At 35.7% G+C, this 18432-nt stretch overlaps 1 protein-coding gene across 3 annotated transcripts in view; it reads left to right on the top strand.

Moving 5' to 3' along the window:
* Window positions 1-17465, top strand: part of PPP4R3A (protein phosphatase 4 regulatory subunit 3A) — a 45188-nt gene extending 27723 nt beyond the window's left edge. For all 3 annotated transcript variants that reach the window (XM_054197958.1, XM_054197959.1, XM_054197960.1), the window contains 11 exons: window positions 3451-3528; window positions 3630-3746; window positions 4240-4356; window positions 5703-5834; window positions 5924-6026; window positions 7292-7450; window positions 8692-8861; window positions 10593-10735; window positions 13298-13488; window positions 14011-14237; window positions 17069-17465. In XM_054197958.1, coding sequence (XP_054053933.1) covers window positions 3451-3528; window positions 3630-3746; window positions 4240-4356; window positions 5703-5834; window positions 5924-6026; window positions 7292-7450; window positions 8692-8861; window positions 10593-10735; window positions 13298-13488; window positions 14011-14237; window positions 17069-17182 — 1551 coding nt within the window. In that variant the 3' untranslated portion in view covers window positions 17183-17465. The remainder of the gene's footprint in view (window positions 1-3450; window positions 3529-3629; window positions 3747-4239; window positions 4357-5702; window positions 5835-5923; window positions 6027-7291; window positions 7451-8691; window positions 8862-10592; window positions 10736-13297; window positions 13489-14010; window positions 14238-17068) is intronic.
* Window positions 17466-18432: the final 967 nt, after the last annotated feature.

The following is an 18432-nucleotide window of genomic DNA, read 5'->3' as shown; positions in this document are numbered from 1 at the left end:
TCCTACTTTGTGGGTTTTCTTGTTTTTGAAGTCATAAATGATTAAGGAGAACTTTGAAAGGTATTAAATCCTAGGAGCATCTACTTAGATCTTGCAAAGCATAAATGAATATACTTAGTTTTTGGTATATGCATAGTTTAAGTATTGCATATTTGATAATTTCTCTGCATGGGGAAAATAGCTAGATTGTGCAATTGCCCTGGAAACTATTGTTTGCAGTTTTGTTTTCTTGGAAAACAGTTGTGACCTTCACAGCTTGTAAGATACATCCATATGAGTTTTGATACTTGTTTGCACAAAGAGGCCAGATACTGCAAAGAATTATGCATTTGTACTGTGTTCATTTCACAGACATATTTTGGGAGATTTTTACAAGTTGGAAAAAAAAAAAACCTGGAAAACGTTTAAGCTTGTGTAATTCTAGCATTCGGTGTTGGTGCTTTGTGACTTCTAAAATATGTGAACTCTGCTCTCAGACTGTGCATTTCCATAGATCCTGGTGGTGGTGTTCAGGAATGTATCTTTAGATGTGCTGCCCTTGTCAGCAATTTTACAGCTTGAGAGAGAGAATCTTGTATTTAGAATGTTCATTACAATTACAATTTTTCTATAAATGTGAGAGGGTTGGGGGTTTTTCGCATCAGTAACAACCTGTTTACCTTTCATTAACCATCTGGAATGAGGTAGCACCTAAGCGCATTTCAGGGCTAAGACATAAGAAAGAAGTTAGTAATAGGTTGTTTTTATTTTCTTGGAATAACTGCCATTTGTGGCATATTATCCATGTAAGGGTGGGCTGTTTTGAGTCACTCAGATCTGTCTTAATCTACCTGATTTTAAATAGATCATGGTTGTTCTGAGGCCTAGAGATTCCAGATAATCCTATTAATTTAAAAATATTATGTATTTAATGTACCTTGGGAGAGGAAATAGTGTGGTAAGGGTTTCAATACTACATTTAGTACAGGATTGTAAAATACTGTATTATAGTATGTATGTCAAAGGTTGAAAAATGGTTACATACTGAACTTCTGCAAATTCTTCCTGAAAGGCAAAGTGTCAGCACTGAAGTCTTCATCACTTGCCAGTGTTCGGAAGTCCCCTCTATGAGTCCCAGATGTTTGCAAGCCCAGTAAGAGGGTGAGAGGGTTGGCTTCTGCTGCGGGTGGCCACGTCTTGAGCCAGGCAGGGATGTGGCAGGATCCGGTGAGAGCTCTGTGCTGGGGTCTCCCACGCCTTCCCCTGCCTGCCCAGATTGGCAAAAAATTGGTACTTTGGGTAATATTGTGTACCTTTTTTATGCAGAAGTACACTAATCATGGATCTGACATATTTAAATGCTGAAATTTTCATTCTTTTTTCCCAGTGGTCATTCTGAGATATTTCTGTGATACTGACTTTTGCTTACTGTCAGGTATTACAAAGGAGGTGAAAAGTTCGTTACACGGTGAGAATGGAAACAGGGATTACACTGTCCAGCTGGGGATAAGCGTGCATCTTCTCAGTGCTTTTGATATATGAGATTGGTTTTACATCTTGATCAAAATAGCAAAAAGAGAAATCAAAGCAAACTACTTAGACTTTTCTTAAATGCACCACTAATCATGGCGAATAACGAGCATGTTCTTCATGGCGGATAACGAGCATGTTCTTCAGAAGAACTGGGTTTTATGTTTTATTCTTTGTTTTTGTGTTGTTATTTTTATTTCAGTAAACAAGCATGTCAGTATCTCTACTGTGCATTAGTTACGTTGTCTGTAATGTCTAGTGAGTTAAATATCAGAACAGAAAACTTAGAAAGCCATCTAACAGCTGGACAGCAGGTAGTCAAACATCCTTGTATTCTTTCATCACAGTTTAAGTTATGTTTCTTGAAATCAAAGACCTTAATACTTGTTTTGAACAGGTTTGACTGTTGAAATCTGAAAGTCAAACTTCACATTTACATTGCTTGATCCTCCAGAGTGAATTTTGTTAAACTTCAAATGAGGCCTCTATCTCTTTTTGTTTTGATTTTGAAGCAGTCACAGAAATAGCACCTAAAATTGTGTCCCAAAATCATTCTTTTTCATTATCACGAGACCGTTGGGTCAAGTTAGAGGCACAGCACAGCACCAAACAAGAGGAGACATGTGGCGTATCCTAAATATAGGGTTTACCTTACAGTGTGGTGAAATGCCTGGTAGGGCAGTAGCTCATGCCAGACTATTTTGGGTTTCTCTGTGTTGTGCGGTGCCAAGTAGAGATCCCTGATGGGGATCTCATTAAAATCGGGATGGGGATCTCATAAATAGCTGCATTAGCATGCTGTGCTCTCGGAACTGAGGTACTCATTTTCTCAGCAAGGCTGCAAGGTGAGCCTGGGTGAGGTGCCTACATAATTCACAGTATAACAAAGTCTATGTGGATGTATCTGAAGTACTTCCGTGGTTCTGCTTTATGCTGTATAAATGTAAGTAAGGCAGCTTGGGTTTCTAGCAGTGTGGTTTGGGGTGGAGGGATGTTGTATCTGGTGTTACTGACTTCACAAGAAACAACACTCTGGCAGCTTTTTATTCGTATCTGGTGTATGGGCATCTTTTTCACGCAAGTCCTGTCTTATTACTGTATAATATTGGGGAAACATGGAGGAAGGTTTACTTCTGTTTTAATGATCTTCTAGTTTTTAGGACTGTAATGGTTATGGGAAACTGAGTATTGCTGCTTCTTTCAGTCTAAGTACGCATTTGCCATGTGTGGCTGCTGTTTGTAGTTTTGCCAAGGTACCCGCAGAATGAAAAATAACAGAAAGGTTTTTGATTGCTGCCAGCCAGAATGTCCAATAAATGCTGTACATAATCAAAACAGTTATTTTGATTTGGTTTCTAGAATTCACCCTTCTCACAACATTGGAGGGAAAGAATCTCACCTCGTTCCTGCTGTTGGGCGGCTCTCCCTTCATCCTATCCTTGCTTTAGTTCTGCTGCAAAGATCTCATAACATTCCAAAGATAAATGTGTGTGTAGGGCTGAGTGGGAGATCATGTTTATAAATACATTTGAGCGGTTGAAGCAAGGGTATTGTAGTGTTTTTAGGTTTAGGGGGACAGGCATGTGACAAGGGGGAAGTCATAGACAAAGTGATGAGAATGGCAGTAGAAAATACAAAAAAAGGACAGAGAATTCTATTCTAGAGAACAAAAAAAGGACAGCCAAAGAGCTGCACAAGATACATCGTAACTGAGAATGAAGTGCTGGGGGGCGGAGTAGTATTGAACATGATAAAAGCTCAAAAACAAGATTCGTATTAATTTGTTTGAAAATTGAATTAGAAAGTTGATACTGGTATGATTACAGTACACAAACGTATGTTCTCTTAATTGCAGAGGCATGGTTTAGAAGAACTTTATATTTTACTTGGATGTCTTTTGATATTGTCAAATAAACAAATGGTATTGTTTTGCCTTTGTAGGAAGATGAAAAATTTCTGACAGACTTGTTTGCACAACTAACAGATGAAGCCACAGATGAGGAGAAAAGACAGGAATTGGTAAGAAATCTGTAAAATATACATAAAAGAGACAGTTCCCACAAAGTGACATGAACATCTTTTTTTTAATTACTAACTAGTATATTATTCCTGTTTTTCAGGTAAATTTTCTGAAAGAGTTCTGTGCATTCTCTCAAACACTGCAACCTCAAAACAGAGATGCTTTTTTCAAAACCTTGTCAAATATGGGCATACTGCCAGCACTGGAAGTCATATTGGTAAGTCAGTTCAATTGTATTTGTGATAATATCTCTAGAGAGGTTTTTTTAAAAAGTAAGCCAGCCAAACTTCAGTCACATGGTTTTCTGAATTGTTTGCTTCATTTGTCTTGTCTTAACTTGAGATTCAGAATATTTAAAATATTTTTGTAAAACTTTAAAAACAGTTACAGTATGACATTGGTAAGTGCCCTGGCATTCTTACATTTTTGTTTTCTCATTCACTTCCTTATCTTTACATGCTTCTCGGGGTACAATTAAGTAAGAAAATAGGGAAATAGACCAAAGGGCAGGGGAACCATAAAATTTATTTTGCCCAACAGTTGTCAAATACAAAGAAAAGGTTAGAGTCAATTCAGATTTAGTATACAGTTTTAGTGATAGTTAGGTATGACTTGTAAGTAGGAATTAAAAGCTATATGCTTTCTGGTTTTCCTTCCATTTAAGCCTTTTCTTTTAAGGAAATGTAAATGATTTTATTTGACTTTTCCAGGGTATGGATGATGCACAAGTACGAAGTGCAGCCACTGATATATTCTCATATTTGGTTGAATACAACCCATCCATGGTACGAGAGTTCGTCATGCAGGAAGCGCAGCAGAATGATGATGTAAGTAGAAGGGCCCCAGAAATGTGTGTGTTGTTTTTTGAAATTACTCTTTTATATTTATGACCCTGTTAATGACATGATCCCAAGTTCTGGAGAAGTATGAAATATAGTCGTGATGGTTACAGGATACTGAACTACCATGTTTTTAAAAGTTCTGTTATTCGGGTGAGATGAGTGTTCGCTTGCTTACACATTCTCGTTCCGTTGTGTGTAAAGTAAAACAGGTTACCATAAACCACTGTTTTGGTTAACATCAGCTGTCATGTAAGCAAAACAAAACATCTTTGAATAATGGCCTCCTTAAAATGTGAAATATAAATTTCAATCTTGATCTTGGCATGTACATGTGTTTTTAATTTCCTTGTAAAAAAACTGTGTTCAGTTTACTGTCACACTTGTTGAAAGTGGAATTGCGGTCCTAAGTGTTTAAGAACACTTCTTAACAGAGGTTTACATTTCCCAGAGATCCTCTACAGCTGATTAATACAAAATGCTGGCACACAACTAGTAGTAAGAAAGGTATTTCAAAGTGGTATTCAGTGGAGAAAAAACACTGTGCTGCCTTTTCCATGGAGGAGATCGTTAATGTTTTTTTCTTGTATCTGCTAAAAACATGCCAGAGAACAGGATGCTGCTGGTGCTGCTACTTCTGTACTGGAAGAAAGGGGCAGTTGGGACAGGGAATATCGCTGGTGGTTCCGGCCGCTTGAATCTGACGACTGTCCTCTTTTATGGAGGACAGTGGTAACCAAGCGATTTAAGTGTAGGGATTCCTAAATGTAAATACTATTTTCTACTTTTATGTATTATTCTTGTTTCCTGTGAATACACGTTGGGGTTATTTTTAGGTGGAAATAATCTCATCAAGTTCAATAGTGTTATAAAACTTACTCTTGCATGTTTGTGGAAATAAAACTCTTCGTATGTATTCTGAAGGGGGATACAAATTAAAACTTCTGTACTCTGAAAACGCTTCCAGAAATCAGTTGAATTTTGAGACTGTTAAGTAGCTGCCTCTGTACATTTTATCTTTTGCTGTTTCAGTTCAGACTAAATTCTAAGTTAGATTGTTAAATTCAGAACCAGTTTTGGTTGCTTTGAAAGATTCTTCTTCACTGCTCGCCTTCTTACTGTTGAACCACTAACTAGGATGTGTCTCTGGCACGTAAAGTTAATTTGTTCGTGTTAAGCTTGGGGGTTTTTGTTTGGTAGTTGTTTACATTTTACAAACTTTTGATAGAGCACCATTTTTAAGCAGGCAGTAACCCTTTTAGAAGATAATTTCAGGTTTGGGGCAAAGAAGTAGCATTGGAATTGATTTTTGCCTTTTTTTTCCCCCCTGTTAGGATATATTACTCATTAACCTCATTATAGAACACATGATTTGTGACACAGATCCAGAACTTGGAGGGGCAGTACTACTCATGGGTTTGCTTCGTACTTTAGTTGATCCAGAAAATATGCTTGCCACTGCCAATGTAAGTAAACACCTTCAAATGAAATTGCATGTGGGCTTTAAGAGTATTTGGTGATGTGTTACATATATATTTTTTTTTTCATTCTTTAGAAAACAGAAAAGACAGAGTTCTTGGGTTTCTTCTACAAACATTGTATGCATGTTCTGACAGCCCCTTTATTGGCCAATACTACAGAGGACAAGCCTAGCAAAGGTAATACCACTTTGGATTTTGGGCACATCAAGTCTGTTGAGTGTCAATGTTTAAAATAGAATAACTGTCAAAGGATGTTTTCTGTCTTAAAATCCAAGATTATGATACATAGTTCAAAATACAATGTTGATTCGTGATTTAGTCATTTGAATAATTTATAAGTATAAAATTCAGCAAAGGGGTCTGATTTGAGAAGTGAACAGCATTTGCTGCAGATTTTGCTTCAGCAAAAATGAAAATATTTTTATAAATTTTAGTAACTGTTGGGGCTGTTCAGTGACATAGACTTGTAAAGCATGTACGTACTCTTTAAGATCAGAGATTACTAGAGAGGGTGCAAAATTGCCCCTGAGAAGGCGTGTATCACAATACAGTGCTGAATTTGAGGGTATTGGTTCTACATCAGACTAAGAAAGCAGAGATCAGTGATGAAATAACTGTTCTTGCCGGCTACTAGCAGCAGTACTGTTTGTTTATTAATAGTATAACACATCCAAACTGGATGCAAAAGGAGGTACGTAAATGATACATAAACGTTCTATAAACTTTTTCATTTATTGTATAGATTAGTTAAATTAATCTGTTTTATCCCAACTGGCTTCCAGATAAGAGTTTTACTATTTAAAATACTTGTGTTCTTTAATGGTCAACAATCTGGCAATATTTTTAAACAGGTAGCACTACCTTTTAAAAAAAGATTACATCTAGCGTGTATTTAATTTATTATTTGTCTACTTAAAAGCAGGATTTGAGTTATGTTTTGTATATGCTGATATAATCATATCCTCGAAATATTAAAAGAGCCTGAGATATTTCTTGCATAGTACTTTTCGTAAAAGGCACAATAGATCACATTTTTGATACAAACTTAGTCAAGGCACTGCATATAGGGCAATACTTTATGATATAGACATGTGGACATCATAATGATATTTGGTTAAATAAGCCTGACGGCTTGTGTTAATGCTAGGTTCTGTACTCTCTGAACCTTCAAATGCTGATTTAAGACAGACAACATGTAATTGTTTCTATAGTTTAAGAGGGTTTCCTGCTGTATCTGTATAAATAGAAAATACTCAGTCCATAACAAGTTTGTTCATTTTCTATTTTAAAGACTAAACATGCCCTGCAGTGTGTTCCCTAATCTGTGGGAATATACGAGAACTTGGAAATGTTTATCAGACTGCAGTTGGATATTCGAAGTTAGCTTCTGAAGGCAATATCCTAGATATGTCTAATTATTTTGGGGTTTGTTTTTGTTACAGATGATTTTCAGACAGCCCAACTCTTGGCATTAATACTAGAATTGCTGACTTTCTGCGTAGAACATCATACTTATCACATAAAGAACTACATCATTAACAAAGATATCCTGCGAAGGGTACTCGTTCTCATGGCCTCAAAGCACGCTTTCTTGGCATTGTGTAAGTTTGAAAGCTAAAGAATAAACTAGTATTTTGTGAATGTGAAGTGTTACACATCTTCATTCTGCTGAAAGAAGACTGTTCACAGATCATGACAATTTGTGACTGAATACAGATATTCTACTACTATACTCTGTGATTCTTGTACCGATTTACAGATATGTCAGCTAGTATTAGTAAATAATTCTGCATTTATAGATGTCTTTTCTTCTAAAAAGCAGAAAGATTTTTCTTAATCTCAACGTAGAAGTGAATTGAAAAGATGGTATCTCCACATTGAATATCCTAAGAGAACCATTGTAAGTTTTCATATTTTTTTAGTAGAAATTATCAGAGGTATTTAATTAGAGATAAGGTTATCTGACTGCATTAAACCACGCAGAAGGTCGGTGTGCTGCTCTTCAAACTCTGGTAGTTTCTTGAAATTGCACAGGACAGTGATAGCAAAGCAGCGTGACTTAATTGTGGAGGCAAGTAAGAGATCTTTTGCATGATTCTGTTGTGTGTGTAGAGTAAAACAAAGCCTAAAGTTGACTAAGCGGTACCATACCACAAGAAATACCTTTTAAAATTGTGACTGAATTGTTTTAGGATCCTTGAATAATCTTTTTTCATGTACACGTAGTTGCTAACCAAAATGTGCTGCCTTATAGCGAGATGATTCTCTGTGTTTAAGCATGCACATTCACATACTTGTGTACGCTTCCAAGTTTCAGAAAGAGTTTTAAACTGACTGTAAGTTAAGTCTTTGCTCTAATACGTGTGTGGAAAAAATGTCATTTACCAATTTTAAAATTAGATACTTTGCATCCTAATCAAGTAGGACTTAATCAAATGTAATCAAACTTACATTTGAATAATAGGAATGATAAGCAAATTTCTGAGTTCTTCTACTGAGAAAATATTTTACCTTTATCATAAGTAATGTAAAAAATGAAAAATATATCTTTATGTTAGTAGTAGTATAGTTAAACAGTGCTACATTATTTCTTCAGTGAACAGAGGTGGTCTCACTTGTACAATTAGGATGGAGGATTTCTTTGTGATAAAATAGGTAAGTAATTGTTCAGCAGAATAGTCAAGCCTCTTGAGAAGCAGAGAATAGCTGAATATATTACCTGGTTCTAATAATGTAATGGTGTGTAAGAACTGAGGTTGCAAATTGCCCTAACAAATGCTGAGTAATTTCTGGATTTTTTTTTCTTTTAAATTTAAAAATTGTTCTGGCATTTCTGTTTCAGGTGCCCTTCGTTTCAAGAGAAAGATAATTGGGCTAAAGGATGAATTCTACAACCGTTACATAATGAAAAGTTTTTTGTTTGAACCTGTGGTCAAAGCATTTCTAAATAATGGTTCCCGTTATAATCTGATGAACTCTGCCATAATAGAGATGTTTGAATTTATCAGAGTGGTGAGTGTTGTTATATGCTGAAAATGATCACTGTATTGTTTAATTTTGCAGTTCAAGAAGACTTTTCTTTTTGCTTATACCCTAAATTGTGCTACCGTAATGGAATTATATTATACTGTATTTAAATGAACTTTCTTTTTTATCACTGTTACAATTTTGCCCATGTACTTTCTTAAGTTCAAACAGTACCGTGACTTGAAGATTAAATGTACTCGATAGTGTATTCACAGTACCCAGATTTGCAAAGGCAGCACTAATGAAGTTTCATCGTGCAGATTGGATGGGCCTGTTGTTACAGGAATGTAATTTGAAACTACTGCTGCAAAACCATCAAATTTAGCTCTGCTCTGCAATGTCAATTCAACAGAATATGGAAACATGCAGAAGAGATATCAGTCTTTCTTGATTATATTAATGGAGCGCTACAAAGTTCCTTCCACAGGGAATCTCTTAAAATATTCACACCAATTTGGCTGTCTGCACAGTACTGTTTCCTCACTGTTGTTTGCATCCAGCTTCTGACAAGATGCTGTACAGATTGTAAATGCGTAAGTGGGGCCAAGCTTGGGTGCAGACAGTCATGGAGGAGTAAGGGGGTGAGGAAAAAAAGGTGCCTTTATCACCTCTTGAAATCTTCTGTGCTGATGACCTCTTTCCTCTTTGAGTTGGGACTCACGGTTGATTTAAAAGTGGATTTTGAAGCTATGAAAAAAGCTAATCCATAGTGGCCCGGACTTCTGTGCTGTGGTCTTTCAATACTCCATGAGATTGGGTGCTCTTTCTACAGTTTGTGCTATGGAGAAATAAATCTTCTTTTATTTTCTTATCCTCCTTTTCACATAGATGCCCAGGTTGCATTTCCAGAATACCTTTTGGTATCTGTACATAATTTTTGTCAACTTTTTTTCATCCAGGTTTGTTTTTAAAGAGAGCAAATTTTTAAAAAGCGTGCTTTTGTTGTTACTGCTGTGTTACCATTCATAAGAAGTCCTAAGACCTTTGAGCACATAACCAAAAAGGAAAGTAATCAGTGTATTAGGATTTGTGTTGCTTTGCTTATCCTTAGTAGATGGTAATTCAGGTGTTTATTCTGCAGTGCAGTGCTAAGAAAGCCAACCAATGCCCAGGAGCAGCTTTCCTGCTGCAGTGTGCAAGGCTGTGGTAGTCTCAGCTGTGTGGAGGGGCTTTGGGCAGCCACGATGATAAACTGAAACAGCAGAACAGTTGGGAGGTTTCTGTAAAGCACCTTGACCAGCACTATGTGGCCACAAAGAATATCTTCCTTGTTCTCATCCTGAACAAGTGCATTGAATAATTATTTTTACATAAGTAATTTATTTGCAGTGAGGAAAGGAACAATATGAATTCTAAGTCTGTATATCATAAATATATTTTTAATTGATTACAACAGGTATCAGTTAATCTATCAATCTAAAAATATAAGTTACGGTGGGAAGGACCTTTTAGAATTGGTTTTGGTATAATTTTCTATGAGGGCTTTAGGTTTTGTTCACGTGTTTTGAAGGAGACATTGCTAGAAAATTGCTGCTATTATGCCTGTTCTGCTAACTACACTTGTATACATAATCCTCATTTTTACATGAACTAATTAATATGATGCTTCATATGGAATGCTTGAAAATAATCTCTTATGTCAGTTACTTTTTATATTGTATTAAGTAAATTAATTTGAATGAAAATAAGTCACTTTATGTTTGTTCGTTCCTATAGGAAGATATAAAATCGTTAACGGCTCACGTAATTGAAAATTACTGGAAGGCACTGGAAGATGTAGATTATGTGCAGACATTCAAAGGACTGAAACTACGATTTGAGCAACAAAGGGAAAGACAAGATAATCCCAAACTTGACAGGTAAAATGCACTAAATGCTCTTACTAGCATATCAGCGCTTTAATTTCTGCTTTGGGAACACTGGTGGGTTGATGTGCGATAGTGGGAAATGTGAATAATTTAGATTCCTGCTTGCATCTCAGGCATTGTTGAATTTACTTGATTAATATTGTGATTTCCAGATGTATTGCTTTGAACTCTCGATCAGTTTTCAGCTAACATAGTAGTTGCTGGACCCCCAGTAGTAATGCTAAGTTGTGATATCCTAAACTTTTGTACACTGTTGTAACGAGGCTGGAAGCGTACCAAGTATCTGAAGTTCATTTGCTTAAATAACAGATTCCCACTGTTTGATTTGAATGGTGGTTCAGTGAATTACCATTCTGGGGATTTTTCCTTCAGAATTTCACTTCAGATTTCCTTTTATTTGAGTTAGTTGTGGGAGTAGATATTTAGATAAGCACTAAGAAAATGACTGAGAAATAGAATATACAAAGAAATTTTCAGAAGATGCTTTGTTGTCACTGTTAGATTTGCTGATGGAGTAAAAAACAGTCTGATGTAACACTCCTGTTTGCCAGAGCAAAAGTTCCCTTCCTTAGTACACAGTTACCCAAGGTTGAAAGGTTAGGGTGTGTAAAAATAGAAAGTTTAGGGCTTTTTATTTCATTTATTTATGGCATTTGCTATTACTTTTCTGTGTAGTTTAATTCAGACAAAATGCTTGTGTGAATAGGTGAGTTAAGAATTGTTAGCAAGATCTGTTCTTGTCTTGAATTAGTTTGAAAACATATTAAAAAAATTAATCCTGATCAGTCATACTAGGACATTTTGAAATTTCAAACTTTTAAGTTCTTTTATTTCCTGCCACAAGATTTCTTAAACAATATATAAATTTGAGACTTGTACAATTAAAATGAGAGTATAGTCATAGATTTGTTTTACAATGTTGAAACATTTTCAAGAGTATGTGTGGGATCTGTGGTTTTAAGTGCTAATGTTTTACAGGTGAGATGTTATTATTTTGGCTTGTGAAAGCTAAGTTTATCACTTAAACAGTTGTGAATTCAAGCCTCCGATTAATGCATGTCTTGGAAAAAACACCCAGACACTTCCTTCAGTAATGTCCATCCAGTGTAGGAAGTAAAACATTAGTCTTTTCTTGGCTTAAGTTGAGCTCAGTGATTGTATATAGTTGTGTCGCATGAGTTTCTCCGGCAGAAAATGAGAGCTTCAACCAGCCCAGTTTTTACCTTTTTCTTACGTCTTGTATAGTGGCTGCACGAGCCCTGGCACAATCACATGTAATTTCTTAAGTGAAAACTCAGAAATAATAAAATGGAGAAATTACAAGAATCTGTTTACACATTTTAGCAAAGAATAGTTCAGTAAAGAAGGCGTCCAAAAATTTTGTTGACGTGGACCACAAAAGTGTTCAGAAGAATGCCACTTAAGTAGTAGTTTCGCACTATTAGAGAACTTGAATTTAAATGCAGTGTAAGAAGATGCAGTATTTATAGATCCAGATGATAGTGTTGGCGAGCAAATTATTCAGAATTATTTAAGTACATTTGACGTTCTTTTTTAATATCTTGTAATTTCCTAATTTTTCCCTTCTGGCTGTTTCCTGCGGTCAGTAATGCAAGACCTTTTCTTGAAATAGAATAAGCTCAGATTGTGTTATTAACATTTTGATTCCACTAACAAAGGCTTTATGAAAAACATTAGATTTCAGACTGTGGCCTGTAAATTCAGTGCTACAGAAAGTTGGTCAAGGGTTTCATGCTTTTATTGGAAATCGTCTGTTAGAATCAATATCTAGCACTGAAAAGAGTGTTTTCCATCTCTCTTCCACTTCTCCCCCTGTTCTTCAGGGTGCCCATCGCTGTCCCTCTCCTCCAAGGCCATGGTGCTGCTTCTGTGAGAAAAAAAGCAAGGAAGGTGGAGCTGAGATAGACCAGCACTAATAATAGAACAAATGGGGAGGGAGAAGTAGCACTTTGTATCCAAGGCCCTGAAGAATGGAAAATAGTGATAGAAAAAATTGTAACAGGTGGATGTGGCACAGAGAGACCTGTCTTTTCAATGTATCTATTTTAAAGAGGAGGCATATTTAAGTTAGATTTTGGGTTGTTGGTTTTTTTTTTCTTTAACACATTTGGACCCCAAATTCTGACAAGGTATAAAGTCTTTTCAGAGAAAAAGAAGTCTGTGGTTTCTAAATTCTTTATTTTACGACTTATTTACCAGTGCAAACTGGTAAATCAAGCCTGAATGCAACACTTTAGTGACATTTATTAAAATTACTTTTAATAGTGCTGTTTGTAAGCTACAGAATTTTGAGAGATAGTCTGAATGTGCAATTAGCAGAGTTGTATTTTATTTGATGCTTTATAAAGAAAAGTTTTTAACGATATTTGCATTGAAAATACAAAGATTCACATTACAGAATGATCTGCTGGTATTTTTATTGCTCTACAATGTTTGTGTCTGTAAGCTGTCAATGTAAATGCCAAGCAGAAGTTTTATTATTAATATCAGTTGCTTTTTTAATCAAAAGTTTTAAAACTTACTGTTCTGCAGCATGCGCTCCATTTTGAGAAACCATAGATACAGAAGGGATGCAAGAACTCTGGAAGATGAGGAGGAAATGTGGTTTAATACTGATGAAGACGATATGGAAGATGGAGAGGCAGTGGTGCCCCCTTCTGACAAAACTAAAAATGACGAAGATATTATGGACCCTATCAGTAAATTCATGGAAAGGAAAAAATGTAAGTGATGAGAAGAAGAATGCCGTATGGTTTATGTAGAAGCCATAACTTGTATTCTTTAATCCTACTGAAATGAAGGATTTGCATGTATTTATTCTGAAGTTCTTAGCTTTTGAAATTGTGACACCAAGCTAATGGGCCACCCCTTCAAAACAAGTTTTGTTGTCTGTAAAAGCAGAATGATGCAAAATATTGGGTTTGATGTCTTAAAGCATTTGACTGACAATCGTAGCTGATAGTCAAGTTTTCCTGTGTTTTATTCATGTTTATAATTCAAAATTTTCAATGTAGATGTTCAGGTGATATCATTGGTAGAATAAAAGTGTTCATTCCTGGCCAATGCCAACACCTGCTAGGTGGTATAAGTAGTATGAAGAAAGAATATATGATAACTCACTTTACCAAGTTGTACATAAAGTATTAAGCTTTTTCCCACACAGTAAAATGATTTGTAATTAAATGTTTTGCTCAATAATATTGCTTTACTTTAAGAGTTTTTTTGTGTTTGTTTTTTCTCTCCAGTAAAAGAGAGTGAAGAAAAGGAAGTTCTGCTGAAAACTAACCTTTCAGGTCGTCAGAGCCCAAGTTTCAAGCTTTCCTTTTCCAGCGGTACAAAATCTAACCTTACCAGCCAGTCATCTGCAAGTAATCTGCCTGGATCCCCCGGATCTCCTGGGTCCCCAGGGTCCCCTGGGTCCCCAGGATCGGTTTCTAAAAGCACATCTCAGATGGCAGCTATTACAACTAAGGTAAGTTCGAATGAACATAGGTTGACTTCATTGTTACAGACTAGGAATTTGCTTTAGCATCTCTTGCGAGTTTGCATGAATTCTGACATGGTAAACAGTAATGGACTGTCTGTTACATACCTTTTGTCTGGCCTTTAGCATTTTTAAGGAGATCTGACATGTATATAAAAAAAAAATCATACAATAACGATTCTAAAAAGAAGAAATAAAAGCCCTTTTAATGCCCAGACTCTTAAAGTATGAAGCATTCAACTAGCTGCTGCTTGCAGCGAGCTTTACTGTGAAATACAGACAACACTACTTTTGATAAATTTCACGGGGCTGTTTGGCAGGTTGAAATATAGGAATACTTTGGAAACATTGCCAAATTTTGCCAGACTCCACAATGTCGCACCACCCCCATTGAGAATTTCTACTGTTACCATTTTTAATATTGCTCAGAATTATATAACTGGCACATGTGAAAGAAATAAATTGTATTATGGAGGGGTGGTTGCTGTAAGCCAAAAAGTACACAATTTTTAATATCCTAGCATGACTTTTACCTTTTGAAATAAAATACAGTTTTGGGTTGGAACACAGAAGAAGAAATAGAAGGTGAGATAGTTTTCCCTATATTCACTAAAATACCAGTTTTAACGAATCGAAGATGGTTATAGAATAAACTCTTTACATCATACCATCTTTTGAAATTTATTCTAATACTCTATTGAAAAACAGCAATTAAACTGTGGGTCTAACTCAATGACTACATTCTTTCCCCTTTTTCCAAAAATCTAAATAATATTAGTTATTAATTTGAAACTAAATGTTATATCCTGCTTCCTTTTTGCTTTTGCAGTGCTTCCTGTGAAGGGGAGTTTATTCAGTTCCTTTGCAAACAGGAGACCCCTTCTTACATATATTTTTTGAGAGTTGATTTCCTTTTGGATGTTCAGTGCACCAGTGTTGCACCAACTGTGATATTACACATGAATGTATCACACAGAAATAGAAATACGAGAAATGAAAATCCGAGGCTGGATTAAACGTGATCACACCCTTTGTTTCTGAAAATTGTGGGTTGCGTGGCAGATCCTGTTGAAATAGAAGAAGAAAACCCATTTAAAAGAGTCAGTATAACTTGCAGTGAATATCCAAACCCAGCATTTTTAAATACATTTTAAGACTGGATTGGATTTTATCAGATTTTTGGCTAAAACTCTATTTAAACCCAGTCAGGGAAACAGAGTGGCTGGTGTTTTCTCAGCACTTGGGGACGGATAAGGTAGTGTTCGTACAGCGTAGTTCGGATAATGAGAATTTACTTTCATAACAAGTGTTTCGATTTCTGAAAGGCCAGGTATGTATCTCAGTTCTCAGGTAACCTCGGAATAACTCTGATTCATCCTTATTTTTTTAATGCCATCGTACTGCTTGTTCACCTAACTTCTAGTAAAGGCAAGTGGGGTTTTAGGTTTTTTTTCTTTCTTATAGTTAAAAGTAGCTTAAGAGTTTGTGTTTGGATTGCCTTCTATTGAAAACAACTGAATGAGAAGAGTTTGGCTGATGGAAGAACTAAGTGACACTTCCTCGAAATCCTTCTGTGGAGGAAGGGGAAGCAGATTTATTTCATTTATGAAAAAAATTCAGTAGTTAGTCACGTGCTTCTTAAAAGGGGTAGCACTGGCTTGGAATTTAGTTCAGTCTCTTCTGAATTTCTGCTGGAGGCTTGTTCTCTCCCAGACAGTAGAGTATAATTCCTCGAATCTTAAATGGAGTCTTTACATATGGAGCATATCGCATACAGAATTGGCTCCAAAATTTCAAGTCGTTGTGGCAAAAGACAAATGTTCAGGTTACACTGAATATGCAGTGCACTGAAAAACCATTTGTGAATTCAGGCTGCCTTCTTTCAGTGTAACATACGCTGTTTATAAATGTGCCACAGTCGCAAACTAGAAACAGTGTTGAAGTCAGGTTTTTCAGTAATTATTCGATCCTGTTATTTTATGTGTAGTATACTCGGTGTTATGTTGTATGTGACTTTACAGAATGCGTGTAATTGTTTATCGAGTTGTATTTTGGTACACAGTTGGCTGAAATTTTCTGGTTTGGATGCCTGTCATTCGACACCCGAATAAGTAGTACTATTAAGTAATTGAGTCAAGTACCAGTAACTGCCATTGTACTCAAATGCTGCTTAAACGTTAGAAATTGCAAACTATTCTAGATTTTTTTGACGTTTGTGCCACTTCTTCATGGGTCCAGAGCTGCCTGATCTTAAAATTTGTGGTTATTTGCAGTACAAGGGAGTTTCAAATATTACTAGATATACTTCCGTTTTCAGTTGCCAAGTAGTTCAAATTTTGTAACCTGTACATCTCATCCAATTATATTATACAAAAAAATTATTTAAGTTACTACACACTTAAACTAGCTTTTGTGAAGACAGGCCGTGTTCTAAAATTATTGTAATTCAGAAATTCAAATTTAAGGATATTCTGTATTCATTTCTGGAGTGCTTCCAGATTGCTCGTTGCTGCAGTCAGCTATACTCAGTAAAAAAGAGATTTACGTCTTTACAGATAGAGCTGTAGATTTTTTGTTTTTCTTAAATTTCAACTGGAAATATTTCTGTCCAGTTGGGTAGCTAAAATCCTATTTTGGATTTATTAATTTCAGACTTATTAGTTCATACTGAAGGATTTATTTTTGTTCTGCTTCATTTTATTCAGAACCTCATGAATCAATATGCTTATGGCAATATTCTGCGCAAACATCATTTTCCAACACAAAGTATCAACATGCAAACATTTTCTTAATTATAGTAATTGTGTCTGTCTTTGTAGGGTGGCCTCGTTGGGCTTGTAGATTATCCTGATGATGATGAAGAGGATGATGAAGATGAAGATAAGGAGGAAACTTTACCTTTGTCAAAGAAAGCAAAGCTTGAGTCATCATAATGGCAACTGCTGAAGAACATTACCAGTTGGGGGAAGGATATTTTTTCCGCAAACAAAACAAACCCACAGCAAAGCAGCAATCTTTTGTGAATTACTGTGTGTGACACAGATCAACCTATACAAACGGATTTCTGCCAATCAAGTGCCAATTCAAAAGAGCAGAAGAACGGGAAATATTTCATTTAGGGGAAAGACTTACGCCTTTGGGCTCTCCAGCTTGGACCACACGTTGCCCTTTTCTCAGGGAAGGAAATGGAAAAAAAACAAAAAAAAAAAAACAAAACAAACAAAACAAAACAAAAAAAAAGCCAACAGGGCAGGAGTTTTGTTCGTGGAACTCTGGATTGGCTGGTCAGTTGCTACAATCAGAATATGCTTTCTTGGACCACGTATGAGACTTCTGAAGAAAAGGCGTTTTTTGCCATAATTCTTCACTAGTTAAGAATGCCAGCAGTTTCTTTGGATAAAAGAGACCTGCCTTTGAAATCATACATTCTGAACGTTTTAGTCAAGCTACAACAGGTTTTAAAAACCTCTACGGGGGAGGGCCGAATATAAAGTTTCCTCTTTTTTTTTTTTTTTAAATCTGTTCCCTTTGCCCTTTAAACTGCAGATTTTTTTTTGGAGGTGGGGGATTTGTTTGTCCCTTCTTGATTAAAGATTGAGTGGAATTCTAGATGTGGTCACTTTTGTGTCATAATTTTTTTTTTTGCCCCCCTGAGTGTATGCTTAGTTGTTGAGTATATATTTGGGACCATTAAAATTTTTTGATGTAATATAATCTCACTGTTGTGCTGGTACCTGTTTCACCCTGTGTAATTTTGTTCTGCATCGCAGTTCTTAATATGTTTAGGATTTTATGGAAGATGGTATAGTTTATATTGGAAAAAAAAATAATCTTACCACAATGTGCATAAAAGCAATACTATTTTGTGACTAAATATTTTATATTAAATTTTACATCAGCAACTGTCTTGAGAAAAAATTCAGGGAAATAGGATGGAATCAAAAAATTGAAGCCTATAAATACGAAATCAGTATTCCAAAGAGACTTTGAAATTTCATAACTGAGAACAATGATGGTAGACTAACTCATCAAAATGCAAGATGGATGATTTAGGAATACCAATATATTGATTCATTTGACTTACAAAAATAAAAAAGAAATAATTAAAGCTGAAGGAAAATGGCATTAGTGGTATTTTTTAAAAATCTCTGATTCCCTTTGGAATACCAGTTTTAGTGAATCA

Source organism: Rissa tridactyla, chromosome 4, assembly GCF_028500815.1.
Source record: "Rissa tridactyla isolate bRisTri1 chromosome 4, bRisTri1.patW.cur.20221130, whole genome shotgun sequence".
Lineage (NCBI taxonomy): Eukaryota > Metazoa > Chordata > Aves > Charadriiformes > Laridae > Rissa > Rissa tridactyla.
This window is presented reverse-complemented; position numbering and strand designations above follow the sequence as displayed.